Source organism: Salarias fasciatus, chromosome 9 (genome assembly GCF_902148845.1).
Source record: "Salarias fasciatus chromosome 9, fSalaFa1.1, whole genome shotgun sequence".
NCBI lineage: Eukaryota > Metazoa > Chordata > Actinopteri > Blenniiformes > Blenniidae > Salarias > Salarias fasciatus.
The window spans coordinates 20,977,089-20,995,165 of record NC_043753.1 but is presented as its reverse complement, the minus strand read 5'-3'; the positions used below and the strand labels follow the sequence as shown (position 1 = coordinate 20,995,165).

The 18,077-nt window shown below is 45.2% G+C and overlaps 1 protein-coding gene across 1 annotated transcript; it reads right to left on the bottom strand.

The window, feature by feature from the left end:
- Window positions 1-500: 500 nt before the first annotated feature.
- LOC115394782 (NACHT, LRR and PYD domains-containing protein 3-like) lies at window positions 501-13,329 on the bottom strand. Its single transcript, XM_030100128.1, has 12 exons — window positions 11,623-13,329; window positions 7,663-7,685; window positions 7,389-7,559; window positions 6,710-6,883; window positions 6,309-6,358; window positions 3,383-3,948; window positions 2,527-2,582; window positions 2,041-2,255; window positions 1,553-1,818; window positions 1,219-1,341; window positions 1,005-1,146; window positions 501-823 (listed from the first exon to the last, which is right to left on the bottom strand). Exons 1-12 carry the CDS (start codon window positions 13,327-13,329, stop codon window positions 501-503), a joined length of 3,816 nt encoding a protein of 1,271 aa, XP_029955988.1.
- Between the last annotated feature and the right edge of the window lie 4,748 nt (window positions 13,330-18,077).

Below are 18,077 nucleotides of genomic sequence, written 5' to 3'. Positions count from 1 at the left end.
TAAACGAGCGAGGAAGGAGTTCCCCTCTTCCGTGCACGCAAGCCACAGGCACGAGTTTTTCACTAAGCTGCATTATGCCCAAGGCCTGCAGGGGGCGCTGTTTCGCAAGAACGTGCAAACTCCTTAATGCACCTTTAAATGACCATCAGTTATACCTGCTGACAGGAGCAGCAGATATTTAGTTCAACTACTTGCAGACCTCTAGATGGTTTTTCAACATCTTTCATAAAGGTTCACTCAAGCATATCAGAATGATTAAATTCAGTGAACTTGAAGGAGTTTGGGAAGCTTCTCATGAGCTACAGTTTTTCCAGGATAAAAACCCCCCCAAATGTTCTGAATCCAAGTCAAACTGATGCTCAAACTATGAGCTCAAAGAGAAACTTAAAGGATTAAAAACAACCAGTGTTCACCGAAGGTCAGAGAGGAACTGTTCAGGTTCTACAGTGTGACTGAAAAGCAGCTCGTTGTTGATCCTGTCGTCCTGCTCCTGACGGCTCTCAACACAGGCCGAGCTCTCGGCAGCAATACGGGTCGGCGGCGGAGAGCACTGCGATCAACTTGGCGCTGGCGTTGGCTCCTTTCTTGCGCGCCGTGTCGATGAGTTCCCGAGCCTTGTCCGGCCGGAGTTTGGCTCTGAGCGCCTCGTTCTCACTGTCGGTCAGCACGCCGCAGTGCAGCAGCTCGTCCAGCAGCTTGTTCAGGACCGGCTCCGACACCTTTTCCACGAAGCTGCAGCGGACCTGAAACAGCTTCTCCTGGGCTGTGATGTCGCTCGCCAGCCGTGGCTGGTTTCTGCTCGCCGTGGTCACCACAAGCATGGCTGAGAGGGGAATTAAAATGGGAGAGTTCCACTGAGTTCATGATGCCTTGAGTTTCATCACAGAGGCAAAAGTCATGGATCACTGTGATCCTGAAACCAGCTGTTAAAAGGCAGGTGTTGCCTCCATATTGTTGTCCTCGGAGGACAGAACATGAACTGTGCAGCCGCTCGCTGTGCTCACCAGGCAGGTGGAGCTGGTGCTCCCACACTTGGGTTTTTTCTGCATCTCGCAGCACCAGGGTCACTTTGTCCGCCTCCGACAGCATGAGCATTTCAAACGTCGGGTGGTAGTTTGGTCCGTAGTTTCTAAAGAATTCTGCATGCTGCAACGAAGGCAAGCCGAGCTGTGAGTTCAAAAGTCACCGCTGGCTGAGTGGAGAGATGCTGGTACTCACTGCGGGCTGTATGTTGAAGTCCTGCAGCTGCGCCTCGCTGCACAGGCTGTAATACTGGCCTGTGTGCAGCAGACAGAAGGACGGAGCCTGGATGTGCTCACAGTCCACCAGCTGAGCTTTCACCTTCAACCACAGCAAACAGCTCATGTGAACTTGAGAAACGTGGATGTAAACGGAAACGAGTAAACGAGAACGTGGAAGAACATGTAGAACTGGGAGAGAGAACCTTTGGACCATGTAGCAGTAGCCAACATATTCTCCCTGGGGTTCTCTTGTTGAATGTGTCTGTATTTCTACATGCTGAGATCTTCTGTCTGAGAGGACTGGTTCTTACCTCGCTCAGCGGCACGTTGCTGGGCAGCAGAATCACCCACAGGATGAAACCCTGTCTGTGCATCGGTTTGAGGAACAGCAGGATTTGACTGCGAATTGGTTTCATCACGAAATCCACAAAGCGTTTGACGAAGTCCCAGACGATGCCGAAGGCTGAAAGGTGTGGTACATCCACCACCACGTGGGTTTCGGTCACCTCCAGAGGCTGGATGAAGCTCATGCCTTCATCAGTGATGTGAGCCACAGAGAGGCAGTCAGAGAGCAGCGCTGGGAGGACAGAAGATCAACGTCACCTCACGTGTTACGACCTGAAGGGCTCTGAGGGGTCCTGATGGCTCATGGAGGAGTCTCAACAGTTGTTCTGAAAAGTTTCTGATGGTGTCTGAGGGGTTTACACTGTTTGGCTCTGAAGGGTTCTAAATTATCCTGAAAGGTTTCAGAGGATTCTGAAGTCCTCTGAATGGTTCTGAAGGTTGTCAGTGCTCTCACCGGGTTCAGGCTCGCAGTGAGGGAGGTGCAGCTGTCTGATGGACTCCTCTGGACACGTGATGCTGAACAGAGCTCCTCCTGGAACCTTCTGAGCCGACTGAAGCTGCATCTCATCCCAGATCATCATCTCGTAGGTGGCTTCGCTCTCGTGAGTCACACTGAAGACCAGATCAGTCAGCGAGCAGTGGAACAGACCAGGACCGGGGAACCTGAACCTGAACCCAGGAGGGAAACGGCACAGTGTGGAGATCGTTCTCAGAAAGACTGGAGAATTTTCAATCACACAAAATATTATTTTCAATCCACAGAAGGAATGAAAACGTGGACCAACATTTCCCACAGAGTACGAACACCACTAACTGACCATCTGCTAAAGCTGCTGCTGCTCATGATACTGAAGCTACTTTGTTGTATTTCTTAGACTTCAAGCCATGACTAAAGACAGTATTTAAAATGACTGGTGTGATTGATGATGACCAGTCTTACCTGTAGGACAATCCCATCTTTTCTTTTTTCACCTCTGGAGTGAAACTTGTCTGAACCTGAAATCCAAGCAGGCCCAAATTCAATTAGTGACTCTGTGCATTGATATCAGGAAGGAAACACAAGGACCAAAGAAGACACTCCTCTCTATTACAGATGAATGGATTTTTGGTGTGGTGGAGGTGTCTCAGCCTGTACAGGTGGTCTCAGAGTGAGGAACCTTGAACAGTCTTTAAAACAGTGCTGCATGAGGGCAACAAAGTTTCTAAGCACCTGACCTTGATGGTCCCAGATCCAGGTGTCATGGAAATATAGGCCCCGCATAGAGCACCAATTAAAGAGAAATATTCTTGTGAAAATAGATATTTTACGATTTAAATCCATCAAACCAGTGAGAAAACACTGCAAAGCAAAGTGAATACATGCAAAAATTGACACACAAAAACACATCAGTGTGCACACATGTACATAACCCCACACTCTCCCTTACATAGAAGGCTATAGAAAAGTCTCTCTGTAAAGATGCTCAAAACTAATAAATGGGATTCTCGAAAAAAATCACAAAATAACTGCAGCAAGCTGTCCGTACTGTAACTAAGAAAACACATCAGAATTCATAAATATAATACTTCTATAACAGAATATTAAATAAGCACTGAGCCGAATGACTGTAAGATCACAAACAGAGGTCCATGACAACGACGACTAACACATCATTACTCCTTTTGTTGTTGATTTTTTTTTTTTTGTGCTTTTCTCTATTTTCATGCTTTGAATCTCATTCCCACACACCTCCACCATGTTTTCTCTCGGCTGTATTTGTATTTTGATTTGATGTTTGAAATAACTGAAGACTCACCTTGTCCACGGTCGGCGTCCCCACACCGCACAGAGTCAAGGTCCCAGCATCCACAAGGAATGCTAGGTATAGGGGCTCCGTGAAGGTGGTGTGGAAGGTATGAATGAGAGTTTTGGTTTCTCCTGACAACTGATAGAAAGACAGCGTGCCGGCCGGCCAGTCCAGAAACAGTCCCAGTCTCCTGACTCTGGACCTGAATGCTTTGGTGTGCCCCTGAGAAGTTGGTATGTACGTGCTCTTGTTGTTGTGTTTAAAGTAGAAACCTTCTAATAAGGTGCTGACGTGACACCAGGACTTGTCGCTGTGTTTAAAACTCGACTTCAGCCGTTCCTTCCTCGGTATACTTTTATAGGCCACGCCGACCCTCGTGCGCCCGTTCCACTCCACCTCCCAGTAGCAGCGCCCGGTCAGAGCCTCCCTGCACAGCAGCTGAGGGTTTGTGCTGAATCTCTCCGGATGATCAGGGTACGGCTGCTTCTCCTTGGTACGGCTCACCGTCCTGCCGCAGTCGGACAGGATGAGGGATTTGTGCACCGTGTTCAGGTCCAATGACAGATCACAGGTGACTGGCAAAGAAACAAAGAGTTTTCAGTGAGAACAGCTTCTGCACCAACAAGAGCACCACTGCTTCTCATTCAACCTGCAGAGACATTTGGAAGGAGTCCTGCAGGAAGTTTTCCTGACAGAACCTTTAGATCTTCCAGCTCTTCTGTGGATTAAATCATCTCCTACTTCTGATTCTTCACCTAAACACAAACTGACTGTTTCGAGGACTCCCAGTTCATCAGGACTCTGAGAGAACTATCTCAGGGCAATAAGCAACCACAATTTCTAAAGAGTAGAATTAAAAGAAATGAAAAGAGAAAGAAATTATTTGTAAATCTCATGAACTCAGGGCCGCACCCAGAGTTTCAGAAATACTGAAGTCCACCACTCATTATCCCCCTGCACATTAGCTACAAAGATGAAAATGAAGAGCACACGGAAGCATTTATTTCAAACAGAAGTGACTTCTGTGTAAGTGTCTGTGTGTGAGTCCTGACAGCCTGTGACTTCCCATGCTTGAAATCCTTCTGTGATAAAAACTGCATTTGCTGTTTTTGTGTTAAATGACATCCAAGCAGCACGGGATGCAGAATCTTCTGAAACTGAAAATCTAAACCAGGGAGATTTCTCCTCTCGTTTCATGCTCCTCCATAATTTTTTCACCAAACTTTGATTTGTTCTATTATTAGAACTGTTTGAACTATATAAGTAATTACAAATGTTTCCATTTGTCATCCAGTAGAGTAGAAACATTCCTTTTGGACAATCTGTCTTCTCCATCAACAATGTCTTGGTCAAGTTTTAAAGTTTTTCTCTATCAGACTGGGAGGTCCTGAGTCAAGCAACTTCAATGGGCAGCAAAAAATAGAAACAAAAAAGAGTGGGCAGTGCTTCCTGGTTCCTGAGTCAATCAAATGAAAGTTCTAAAGGTTGGAGTGCAACAAGGAGCGCAGGTTTCCAAGCTTTTGGAGAACGCTGACTTTAACCAACCAAGAGAATTTTTAAAACTGGCCAATGCCTGTGAATTGTTTCAGTCCGGTTTCAAGCCTCTTCACAGCACTGTGCTCAGAAGAGGATCTAAATTCTGTCTTAGGAATTAAATTAAGAATGTGTGAATATACAAAACAAATCCGTATTCATAAAGCGTTCCATATGCACACTGGTAAGTAGACGTGTTGATGAATCGAAACGGTTCTAAGAGTCATTCACATTTACAAACACCTCAAATTAACCATAGATGGAAACAACACCCCTCTTCGTATTTATTTTTTCTTTACCTTTCATAATCATGGCAAAGACAGTAAAAAAAAAGACTCACTTTTCTCAAACTGAAACACTTCTCAGCAGGTTGAAGCAAGCCAGAAAATGTTCTTTGAATGTTGGGAAAACAAACAATGAGAGAAATTGTGCCTGATGAGGTCGCCAGAGGGAAAAAAGATAGTCTGCCGTTAAAGTCCTGTCAAAAATCCTAAAGTGAACAGGAGCTGAATGAGCTCAGGGGTGGCTATTTGCCCTCGTCTCTGGTTTCCAGAGAGTTCCAATAAATTGCGGCATAAATCCATTTTTATTTATTTATTTTTGCCAAAAGAATAAGCAAAAGAATAATTCCTAGTTGTGAATCGATCCTTGGTTTTCCTCACGACGTGATCCTGCCACTGGACTAACAGTTGTCATCTCAGTCCTTACTCTGACAAGGCTTTTGTCGGTGCTTCACTGAACTCACAGGACCCGGTAGAATTCTCCAAAGGAACAATAAGGAAACCAATCAGAGCATTTGCCTCTTGAGAAGCCGCTCTGTGAAGAGATTTTAAAAACTTCCTCTCCACAGAGCGCATTGTTCCTCAAAAATTTCGTGAGTATTTAAAAAACACTTTCATCTGCTGTCAAAGCTGAATTAAAGCAAACAGAAAACACATGCTGCATTTACACCTGCCGTGACCAGAGTTTGTTTGTACGCCTGGTCTGAGTTCTGTGTCAAATTTCATCTCCCAAAGCACAAATCCAAGTTGTTGAATCTCACAATTTGCCTGGAAATGCTCGCACACACTCAACAGCACACAAAACTGTGTGCACACAGTTGATAAATGAAGGCCCCGGAGTATTTTTCCATTTTGTCCTCCATGCTCCTTTGTCTTCCAATTTTTCACAAACCTCTCAGTCCTCTCTCTCACATCTTCAGTCTCTCATCTATTCTGTCCTCTTCCTTTCTCACTCTGTCCTCCTTCTGCTGTCTTCTTGCCTCTGAACTTAACCTTTCCCTGCCTCTCTCTGCTTCTTTCTCACAGGAAAAGAGGAAAGATAGAAAACTCACACAGATGACCAAGACTCATTCAGTTTTCCCTGGGTTTTACTGTCATGGCAGACATGCAGTGGTACTTACACTGAGCGAGAAGCTGTGTGTTCACCCAGTGCTCTTCGTTATGGTCCACACTGAGGAAGAGGAGCACAGAGTGAGGAGCAGCACTCTTCACAGTCTTCCTGCTGTTTGAAACACATTGTCATGTTTTCAAGTTTTTTTCTGTACTTCTTGAGGTTTTATGCTTTTGTTGGTGGTTCTGAGCTCCCAGACATCAACTGTGGTCTGACTAAATGTTCCTCCTTGAACAATGTGATCTTAGTGGACATGTGTGTGTCCTGCATTCACACACAGGAACTACAGGCAGGAAAAATGTGAACTCTTCACTCCTCAGTCTGTCTGATGGAGATTCAGAAGGCTCTTGTTGTTCACTATGGGACGGTATAATAAACCTGTCGTGTGACAGTGCTGCTCAGTACACCTACTTGAGTTTCTCCAGGCTGCATTCGGGGTTCTGCAGCCTCTCGGAGAGCAGCCTCACCCCTAGCTCTCCTGGGTAGTTGTAGCTCAGGTCCAGTTCTCTCAGATGTGAAGGGTTGGATTTCAAAGCTGAGGCCAGAGAGGTGCAGCCCTCCTCCGTGATGCCACAACTGGACAACCTGCAGAGAACAGGACTTATCGGGGCTGTTCCAGCTGCCCTGAAGCTCCCATATTTTATCAATGGCGTCTATAAATCTGTTTAATGGCTGAGACTATTTTCTGTGTGTGTGTGTGTGTGTGTGTGTGTGTGTGTGTGTGTGTGTGTGTGTTCTTGTATTTCTATCCTTGTTGGGGCCAAATGTCCCCACAAGGATAGCAAAACGTGGAACGACGTGCCTTGTGGGGACCTTTTTCCGGTCCTAAGTAGGAGAAACAGTGTTTTCTTGACCATGTTGTTGTTACTGAAAAAAGTAAAAGTGCAAAAACATTTCTTTAGGGTTAGGCTTTATTGTGGTGTGGGTTAGGGTTAGGGTAAGGGTCAGGGTTAGGGGCTAGACATGAATGGGAGTCAATGGACGGTCCCCACAAGGATAGAAATACAAGACTGCACGTGTGTGTGTGTGTGTGTGTGTGTGTGTGTGTGTGTGTGTGTGTGTGTGTGTGTGTGTGTGTGTGTGTGTGTACCTGAGGACCTGCAGTTTACATTTTGGACTTCCGAGTCCAGCAGAGAGCAGCTGAGCTCCTAAATCCTGCAGCGGGTTTCGACTCAGGTCGAGCTCCTTCAGCTGGGAGTCGGAGCAGAGAGTCGAGGCAAACACTTGACAGCATCTACTTCTCAGGCAGCAGCCGGGCATCCTGCAACCAGGACACAGAGCTGAACCCATGTTTTCACAGGACAGCAGAGCAGAAACACTAAGAAATCCAGCAGCAGCATCTCAGACTGTCGGAAAACTCCCACCTCACCATCCCACTGTTTGAACGCTACAGAACAACACCATCTCACACACTCACACAAACAGCTGAACATGGAGACAGAGAAAAGACAGAACATGACAACGTTTGGAGTCATGTTTCCATGACGACTGATCATGATTGTAGGGAGCGTGTCATGTTTGTTTTTGTTCCTGTTGATAAAAACCACTGTTCTTTCTGCTGCGCCACTTCCTGCTTTGTCAGATTATATATTAACTTAATTGGTTCTTCTGCAGAACTGTTAAACAAAGCAAACAGATAATGGCCCCAGAACTACCAACGAAGCAGTGCTCCTTGGTCTACAGAAGCCTTTTAGGATTACGGCAGCAGTTGGCGCACCCTCCAGTGTGGCTCCTTTCACATTACACTCACTCAGAACCCGCTCTGTGCTCTCAGTGATTCTCAGCGAGTGTCATATTAACCTGCTGCTGGTCAGCCTGTTCAAATTCTCATCTGGTTCGTCCTAAAAACAGAAGCTGATTGTGTTCCAGTGGAGCAGGCTGAGTGACTGCTGGAATCAGTGTTCATTGAAGGTCACATGTGAAAGTGATCTTGTCTCCAAATACCTGAATTCCTCCAGTTCACAGACTGGACCGATCAAGGCAGTGGGAATAAGAGTGAGCAGGGTTAACTCGTCATCGATGTCCTCACGGCTTTCCATTGTCTTGGGCTTTTCAGAAAGGTTGTCCTCGGAATGTGCCACAGGATTGTCTGCTTCATGCTGATAACTGTATCTGCAGTTATTCAGGTCCAGAACTCTCAGAGGGGATTTTTTGGACTGGAGGACGGAGAACAGCGCATGGCAAGACAGAAAATTCAAAGAGAATCCAGTCAATCTGTTAAAAAATGAACACACACAAAAAAGAAAAAAATATATATATTAAAAAAAATCACAATAAGCTGTCAATAAAATTGTATGAACTGTATGAAACATCCTTGCATGTAACACAGCATCAAAAACTGAACAATTCAGTTACTCATTTGTTTATCCTGTTGAGGGTCGTGGGGTGCTGGAGAGAATTCCAGTTCCTGAGGACGAGGACAGGGCCCACCCTGGACAGTTCACCAGTCCATCACAAAGGGACAGACAGCCACACCCACATTCACACCTACTGGGGCAATTTAGGGTCACCAATTTACCTCACATACATGTTTTTGGATTGTAGGAGGAAGACGGAGAACCAGAAGGGAATCCACGCACATATGGGGAGAGCATGCAAACTCCACACAGAAAGGCCCCAGATTGTCACGGTGCAGGGTTGGAAGGACCCAAGTGCAGGCAGCACAGGTGGATCAAAACTCCTCTATTTCCAGGAACACAGGAACAAGCAGAGCTGATGCAGGTGAAGAAAACAGACAGAACACACAAACAGACCCACAAGGAACAGACAGGGACAAGCAAGGGAAGCAGGCTTAAATAGGACAGACACAGGTGAAGCACACTAGGGTGATAACGAGGCAGGTGACCAGGCAGGAGAACATGAAGAACAGCCAGGAGATGAACAAAGGACAAAACAGGCCGTGAGCACCCCCATCTGGCCGCAGAGATACGGGGTGTAACACAGATGGCATTTAAAAGAATACTCCGAAGATTTTGGACCCACGCCCTATCCCTGTCATTCACAAAGTGAGATAAGCTCATAAATACCTTTTTTGTGTCTGGTGGACAAAATACTCCTTCCAGTGGTCCAGGGGACGGCTTATTAGCACATGAAGTAAATCTGAATGGTTATAAAACATTTTAAAAGACGTGTTATCTTTTCAATCCGTTAAGATAACATTTTGATACATGCAGATCTGCACAAGCATAGTGCTCCCTGAAGGATATACCAGCGCACAGTGGCTGAGCCTCCGGCTTCTACTGCTGTGCTCCGGTATATCCTTCCGCGGAGCAATGTGCATGCGCAGGTCTGTGTGTATCAAAACGTTATTTCAACAGTGTGAAGGACCGAGTGGTCACCTCAACTCGGGACCAGCTCGCCTGGATCGCGTTGGAAGAGGATTGGTGGAAAAATGAGGTGGCGGTCCGGAGGGTCTTTGAAAACTCTCTTGTTTGTTTGCAGGTTTAAAGTCACACACCCTCACAACAGGCTGTTGACAGAGGCTTCTCGAGACTGACAGCCTCACAGGTGCTCTCTCCCCTCCTTAACAATGGTCCTCCTTAAATAACTCCAGCCCAGACCTAATCAACCAATCCCTGGGCTGGGTCAAACCAAAATTCTAGGAGGGGTGTTTCATCATCTTAACATTATTCACAAGAAGGTTTTAACCAGATCCCCAGTGTATATCAAAAATAAATGAAAATATGAATTCAATTATGCACAAAAGATTACCTTCCCCACAAATCAATTCGTCAGAACATAAATATTTACAATAAATACACAACTGTGCTCCCCTTCACACCATGGACTGCTCCTCCCTGTATCAGCCAGGTGAAATACAGCTTCTCCAGCAGGCACGCTCAGCTAATGTCAGCCGGGCAGAGGGAAGGAGGAGTAAGTGTGCGTGGTGAGTGCATTGGTGGTGTTTCTGCTTGTATGTGTGCTCAGGGGGTAGTGGGAACCTCACTACCCGTTCTCCAACCGCAGCCACGCCACTCCTCACTTCCTCCACACTCCCCACTGTCACACATGTGAGAGAGTCTCAGTTTTGTATGAGAAGGGGCTGCTGCCTTCTCACAAACGGATTGAAAAGAAAATGCGTCTTTTAAAATGTTTTATAACCATTCGGATTTACTTCACGTGCTAATATGCTGTCCCCTGGACTACTGGAAGGAGCATTTTGTCTACTTTCATCACTCTGGCTCTGTCTCCTCTTCACCTGCCGTAGTTGAGCTAAGCTAACTACAATGCTAACAGCTGGGAGCCAGCAGCTGGTTGATCGGCCCCAAAACGGTAATTATGAGCTTATCTCACTGTGTAAATGATCGGGATAGTGCGCGGGTCCAAAATCTTCGGAGTATTCCTTTAACTTCAGCAACAGCACTAAAACATTATTTTAAGAATAATTGAATTCAGCAGTAAGAATTCATGACACACACCTCAGACTCTCCAGTTTACAGTCTGGACTATCCAGTGCAGCAAAGAGCTTGCGATGGTCATCAGTGAAGTTATGAGAAAAACACTCGACACTGAGGTCTCCCAGGTGTGAGTCTGCTGACTGAAGGGTGGAGAGGGAGGCCAGGTCGCCAGAATACAAGTGTCCATCTTTCAGTCTGGAAACAGAGAGAAACCAGAACAAACCTCGGCGTTCATTTGGGTGCTTTAGGATGAATATCAAATGAGGGGTGGATTTAATAACTTCTTTGAACTTCTACCTGCTCCTTTTTGAGCACAGTTCAAATATTACTGCATAAATGGACACTTGCTGCTATTATTGTTGCGCAAATAAAGAGATTGATTGATTGATTGACAAATAAGCTGCTGTGACTCCAATAAAGGATCATTCGGATCATATGTCTCAACAAAAAATCTAATTTACCTAATTTTAAAACAAATCTGACACACATTAAACTATGAAGAAAATCTCTTCGATAAACAATCACAGGCGAATTGGGATATTTGCCGATTGTTTAGATCTTGTCTCATATTTTCTCACAGTTTTCATTTTTTGACCTCAGAAAGCCAAAATGCTGGAACACCTCTGATTTGACATCCTCTAATTTCATTTGTCACATGAGTTGACATTTTGAACTGTCTTGTGATGCATCACATCTCACTTAAAGAACAGAGAAGTCCAGACATCAGTGTCTCCTGCAACTTCCTCCAGTCCTCCTGGGATGACCGTCATCCACTCCCAGACCAAAGACACGATGCTCTGCTGTGAAACATTATCTTTCAATCTGAAATACTTACAAAGCCTTCTTGCTGTTCTTTACATTCAGGAGAAGCTTCGGGACACCCGCAGATGGAATAAAACAGTTGGTCAGGTTTAGTTCTTCAATCACCTCTCCAGATATCTGCAGCATGGTGGACAGCACAGCGCAGTCGACAGTGGATAATGCTGCTGCTGTGTTCAGGTACTTGAGGACATCCTCCTGAAATCGCTCCTCTTTCAGCTCAAACTTGCAAAGCAGCAGGTTCATGCACCTCTCTGCTGGGAGGTTTCCTGTGTGGAAGCTTCTCAGGTACGTCTTCATTTCCTCCGAGGTGTCTGTACTGCTCTTCGTCTCTGGTAGTAACGCCTGCAGCATCGTCTGATTGGACTCCAGTGACAATCCGAGGAAGAAACAGAGAAAAAGGTCGAACTGCCCCTTCTGGTTCTGAAGGGCTTTATCCACCACCTTCTTCTGCAGCTCCAGCCAGCTCAGGTTTGTGACGTCCTCACCGAGGAAAGACGTCAGTGTGCCGCGATCGGTGGCACAGCAGTGAAACACGTGAAGAGCTGCCAGAAACTCCTGGAAGCTTAAATGCACAAAGCTGAACATCTTCTGTTGGTACAGGCCGCGTTCCTGCTTCAGGATTTCTGAGCAAAACCCACAAAACACAGAAGCTTCATCCACGTCGATGCCACACTCCTGAAGGTCATTCTCGTAGAAAAGGATATTTCCTTTCTGTAGCTGTTCGAAGGCCAGCCTGGACAGATTTAAAAGGATGTCGGCGTTCTGTGACCTTGACAGACCTTCTTTGGCCTCGTTCTTTGACTCCTTCTCTCCATACTTCTGCTCGGATCTCCGTGTTTGAATGAGTAAATAGTGAATGTAGAGCTCCGTCATTGTTCTGATGGTTTGGCTCCTCTCGTCTCCGTTCTTCAACACCTCAGCAAGGATCCAACAAAAGATGGGGATGTGTCCCATGAAGTAGAAGCTGACCATACCTTTGAGACAAGACAGGACTTCTGTGGAGTCGCTGAATCTCTTTCTAAAGTAAATCTCTTTGTCTTGATCAGTAAAGCCTTGGACTTCTGTCATCTGGTCGATATAGTGATCAGGAACCTGGCCGACCGCCGCCGGCCGGGAGGTAACCCAGAGCCGCGCGTTGGGCAGCAGACTCCCCCTGATGAGACTGGTCAGCAGCATGTCGACTGTGGATTTTTGATTGATGTCACTCACTCTTCCACCTCCATCAAAGTCCAGGGGGAATCTGCTCTCATCCAGACCGTCCAGGATGACCAGGATGTGCATGCTGGTGAGATGTGGGGTATTTTCCAGTGGGCTCAGTTGAGGGTAGAAGTGCAGGAGAAGCTGCATCAGACTGTACTCCCCCTGTTTCAGCATGTTCAGCTCTCTGAAGGGAAGCAGGAAAATCAGATGGATGTCCTGGTTAGATTTTCCTTCTGCCCAGTTCAGAGCGAAGAACTGAACAGCGAATGTCTTCCCAATGCCAGCAATGCCTTTGGTCATCACTGTGCGGATGGGTCCGTCTCTCACAGGGAGCTGGAAACTCTTTCTTCCTGGTGTAAAAATGTCCAGGCAGTCGATCTGATCATAGTGTCCTGTAATCTGCCCCGTCTGATCTGAGACTTTGAAGTGGTCCAGTATCTCGTGTGATCTGAAATCAAACCTCGAGGCCCGATCAGTGATGTAGAGCCTGGTGTAGATGTGGTCGAGTCGAGAGCGGCCGTCAGACGTCCCCTCGTTTATCCACATGAACTTGTATCGAAGGTGACTTTTCAGCCTGTCTTTAACTTCCTTCATCATGTTTTCCCCGTCCATGTCTGCAGTCTGTTGCCTTCAGGTCAGCCGTCTGCCTTGCCGAGGTCGACCTGCAACAAATCAGAACAACCTGCATTTATACTGACAGCATTTATTCAGATCCCTGATGAAAGTTTTATTTTTTTTCAATTAAAAAAGCAACACAAGGAAATAAACATCTGACAGAAAATCAGCTTCGTCCTTACACACAGTTGTAGAAACAGTCTGCAGAGTTCTCAGGATGCTGTTTATCAGTGTGTAATGAAATATTTCTACTTTAAAGTGTTCAAACAGCTTATTAACAACAGAGTGCTCCCCTACAGCTGCTCTTCAGCAGCTCAATGTTACCGTTTTTCACCATTGTAACATTATTTCACCATTTTCTTAAATTTACAACCTTCTTCGTATTTGAATATATTTTTCAACAACTTTGAAACTTTTTCCTTCAAATCTGGATTTTTATTCTTTGCGCCTGCCCTTAGCAAGGCGCAAAGGTTACTAGCCAGGGTCTTGGATTTAATTTTATTATTATTCATCAAACGGCGCAAAACTAGTTACGCGCCAAAGTTTGCGTCAAATGAATAATAATAAAATTAAACCCAGGACCCTGGCTCGGATAGTAACCTTTGCACCTTGCTAAGGGCAGGCACAAAGAATTATTTCTGGTCACACTGAATCAGTCTGTAATTTCCAGTCAGGCTGAGTCGTGGCAGACTTATTCAGTCTGTTAATCAGAGCTCAGAGTTTCAGCCTGGTAAAAAAGCTTCAGTACTTACAGAGCTCCTGAACTTCACTGCTCTTCTGCGGGTCGCTGACAGACAGTTTCCAGTCAAACCCTGAAGAGGTTGCAAGACCACAGTGAGAAACAGGAAGAGGAACAGGAAGAGGAAGTTTTTTTTAAAAAAAATGTTGCTATTATAAAACAATTTTGCTATTATATGAATGGAAACAGTTATCATATGAGGAACAGACAATTCACAGAATCTGGTATCAGAACATGAGAGAGAGGGAGAGAGACAGAGAGAGAGATATTCCCTCTTATGCAGAATAACAAATACCCAGCAGATGTCACTGTTGTAAAAAAAACTTTCAGGCAGAGAATCACATAAGGCTTTAAGGCCCAAATAGAAAATCCTGGAAAAGTTGATTTATTTCAGTGATTCAGTTCAGAAAGGAAAGATTCATTCCACACGTGGTGATGAATTTCCGGCATTTATTTTAAATCTTGATGATTATAGCTTCCGATTGTGACCAGAACCAGTATCTGAGAGGACCAAAGATGAGGCACCTACACAGCAATCATTTAAAGGCTCCTCTGAGATCACTTTCTCAGTTCCTCCAAGCCCTTAAAGCTATTTAGTCAAATACAAAACATTGTGCTTTCCATGATTTTGATGAATGGCTTCATGCTGCTCCACATGCACAGGCCAGACAGGCTAAAAGCTTTGCTCTGCAGGCAGTCCTCCAGTCAATGCTGTGAACATTTCATCTGTTGAGGAGCCTCTCATGATGGCTTGGCTTGGCAATGTGGGCTGTGCGCGGACCCTAGCGGACAGTCATTCATGATGATTTTTACCTCACGGGCACCAAAGCGCAACGCACACCCACGCGGACATGTGAATCATGGACAGGCCTTAAAGGTGTCTACATACTCCACGAGAAGCCGAGTAAAGTTCGGCTAGATGACGTCATCCGGCAGCTGAAGAAAGTTCACCTGCTGGCTGACATTTCATACTCCAGCAGAAGCTGCGAGAACTCAGAGGCCACGCCGCTGTTAATGCCTGCCAAAAATTGATTTGCCGTTCACTGAGTGCTGATTTACAGGCATAACATATAAATACGAGGGGGGACCCAAAAGAAACCGGAATTTGGTCATAAAATGCTAATAATAATGAGTTTCGACTGTTGGCCGTCAGATGTGCTACAGAAAAGCCTCATGCATATCTGTGAAAAATCTAAGATCCCAGAGTGACACTGACATCTGTCACACGCTATTTATAGTAACAGAGTGCCGTGCCCCTCTGCAATTTCTCCACAATTGACTGGAAAGCTAGAGCAGTGTACAAACATTCAATTTTGCTTTTTGCTTGGAAAAACAGCAGCATAAACACTCACCTTGTTGTAGCAAGCCTACAAGGATGATGCTCTGGGGAAGCCACAGGTCTGTGAGCAGTTCGGGCGGTTTAAGAAGGGCCAGATGTCCATTGAGGATCAGCCCACATGAGGACGACCCTCTACAGCCGAAATTGTCAGGGAAATTGGAGCGGCTGTGATTTCAGATCGACGCTGGGGCATTGGAGAGGTGGCTGATCTGATGGGGATCTCCTGGGGTCCCTGCCAGAGGATCATAAACCAGGATTTGGGGGCGCACCGTGTCTCTGCCAAAATGGTGCGCACACGGCCCTGCACGTCTCGCAGTTTCTGACGAAGAATGGGATGACTGTCCTCCCCGATTGAATTATTTGCCAAATCTGGTGTGGGAGCCAAGTGATGTAAATTCATGTTTAAGTTAATAAGTAAGCACAATTCACATTTTTGTTTGAGAGTTAAGTTCATTGAATAAATAATTTAAGAAAATATTGTTAAAATGCTGTTTAAGATTGATTTGGTTTAATTCATGTTTATTTGAAAGATAATTACATCTAAAGACAGTGTTTTGTAATTGTATTTGGTTGTAGTAAAATAGGTTACTGTCGCTTTAAGAAGGATGAAAAAACGCATGCAGGGAGCAGGCATAGAGGAGAATTGAGGAAGTTGGAAATGAAGTAATTAAGGACTGAGCCACATGGTTTTCTTACCGTAGAATTGTTTATTGTTTAGGAAGACTTAGATTGGAATACTCCTGTAAGAAGAAATAACGAACTGTGGATTAAAGACTTTGTTTTTTCATTTTTACACCGAAGTGCTGTGGAAGTTTTTTCCTACTCATATAGACATTCACCAGTAAGCCAAGGCTATTGGATTCTGAACCCAACATATTTGTAAGAAAACCCAGCTCATTTCACGTGTATGGATGTTCATGGATGGACTTTTACGCCACAAGGAAAGGATTTCATCTGATTCACGTGGAGGTGGTCGTGAGTACAATGGAAATTCATCACTCTTTGCATCAATCAGCTGGATGTCCATGGCGTTTTTGTTAAACAAGCTGCTTTGTGGATGAAAATGATAAAGCTTTGGAATACAGTGCTTGTTATCACATAAAATCATGGAGGCTGAAGAGGAAGAAACAGCTACAATTGTCGATGCTAGAGAGGTTAAAGTCACACCTAAGGCAATGGAAGAAAAGTTAAAGCGTGCTGTAAGCATACGCAAGGCCAAACTTGGAAAGTTAACAGGCAAAATGAATCAGATATGTCAATTAATGGACAGTGGAGATGATAATAATGTCACAGAAGTTCAGACTGTGTTAATGGTGGATTTCAACAAGCTGTTTGGAGAGTTCTGTGAATTGCACACCAAAGTTAAAGAGCTTTTCCAAGTGATTTCTGAAGAGGAAATGAACAGAGACCAAGTGAGCTGGTTTGAACCTAAGGCTGATGCTTTTAAGGATTTTGCTGAGAGAGCTAAGACTTGGATTGAAGAGGCCAGTGTACGTGTTGCAGAAGCCGCAAAATGTAATGAGGAGGTGCAGCCATCAGACAGTGTATCGAATGCATCTGTTTCATTATCAAAGCGTGGTTCCAAAGCACTTTCTGGACGATCCTCTCACAGGTCATCCTCTGCTTCATCTACTCGGCTCAAAACAGAATTGGAACGAGCTGCACTGTTGGTTAAAGCATCTGCTCTAAAACAGAAACAAATATTGGAAGAAAAGGAAGCTAAACTCAAAAGAGAAAAGGAAGAGCTTGAGATGCAAACTGCTTTAGCAGAAACTGATGCTAAGATTAAGATCTTGAACGAGTTTGAAGAGCTTGCATCCAAAACATCACCTTGTGACGGAATGAACTCCTATTTGGCTTCGAACAAGACCAGAGATGTACTGGCACCCAAGCAAACAAAGACTCCTGTGCTCACCACAAATGGACAAAAGGCTCTGCACATCAGTGACATGACACAAATTAACCAGACATCGCCTGATGCACCCAGACAGCAGAAGCTACAGTCACCTGAGACCTTACAGGATGTCGCTGAAATGTTAACTAAGCAACAGAAATTGGCAACCCTTCCACCTCAGAGCATTCCAGTGTTCAAGGGAGATCCCCTGGAATATCGACTGTTCATCAGAGCATTTGAAGATGGAGTAGAAGACAAGACAGAGAGCAGCAAAGACAGATTGTACTATATGGAACAGTACACTAGTGGACAGCCAAGGGAACTGATCAGGAGTTGTCTTCATATGGAACCTGAGCGTGGATATTATGAAGCCAAAAGACTTCTGGAGGAACATTTCGGAAATACCTACAAGATTTCAGTGGCGTATATCAACAAGGCTCTGAACTGGCCAACAATCAAATCTGATGATGGGGAGGCTCTCCATTCATTTGGGCTCTATCTAACAGGATGCCGCAATGCTATGACTGATATGGAGTACATGGACGAGCTAGACAATACAGCCAACATGCGTGCTATTATTGCTAAGCTGCCATACAAACTGAGGGAAAGGTGGAGGACTTTTGTCTGTGGAATCCAGGACAGAGAAGATCGTAGAGCCAAGTTTAATGACCTCGTGGACTTCATCAACAAGCAAGCGAAGGAAGCCTTGCACCCACTGTTTGGTGACATAAAGGATGTTGCTTACAAGGGTCAGACTAAAGGTCAGCCAGATG

Excerpts from the sequence above, each read along its gene's own strand:
- LOC115394782 (XM_030100128.1), bottom strand. The coding sequence starts at position 13,329 with ATGGACGGGGAAAACATGATGAAGGAAGTTAAAGACAGGCTGAAAAGT. Across the intron at positions 6,884-7,388 it reads TGTAAACTGCAGGTCCTCAG|GTTGTCCAGTTGTGGCATCA; the intron begins GTACACACACAC and ends TGTTCTCTGCAG. Across the intron at positions 1,342-1,552 it reads GCAACGTGCCGCTGAGCGAG|GTGAAAGCTCAGCTGGTGGA; the intron begins GTAAGAACCAGT and ends CTGTGGTTGAAG.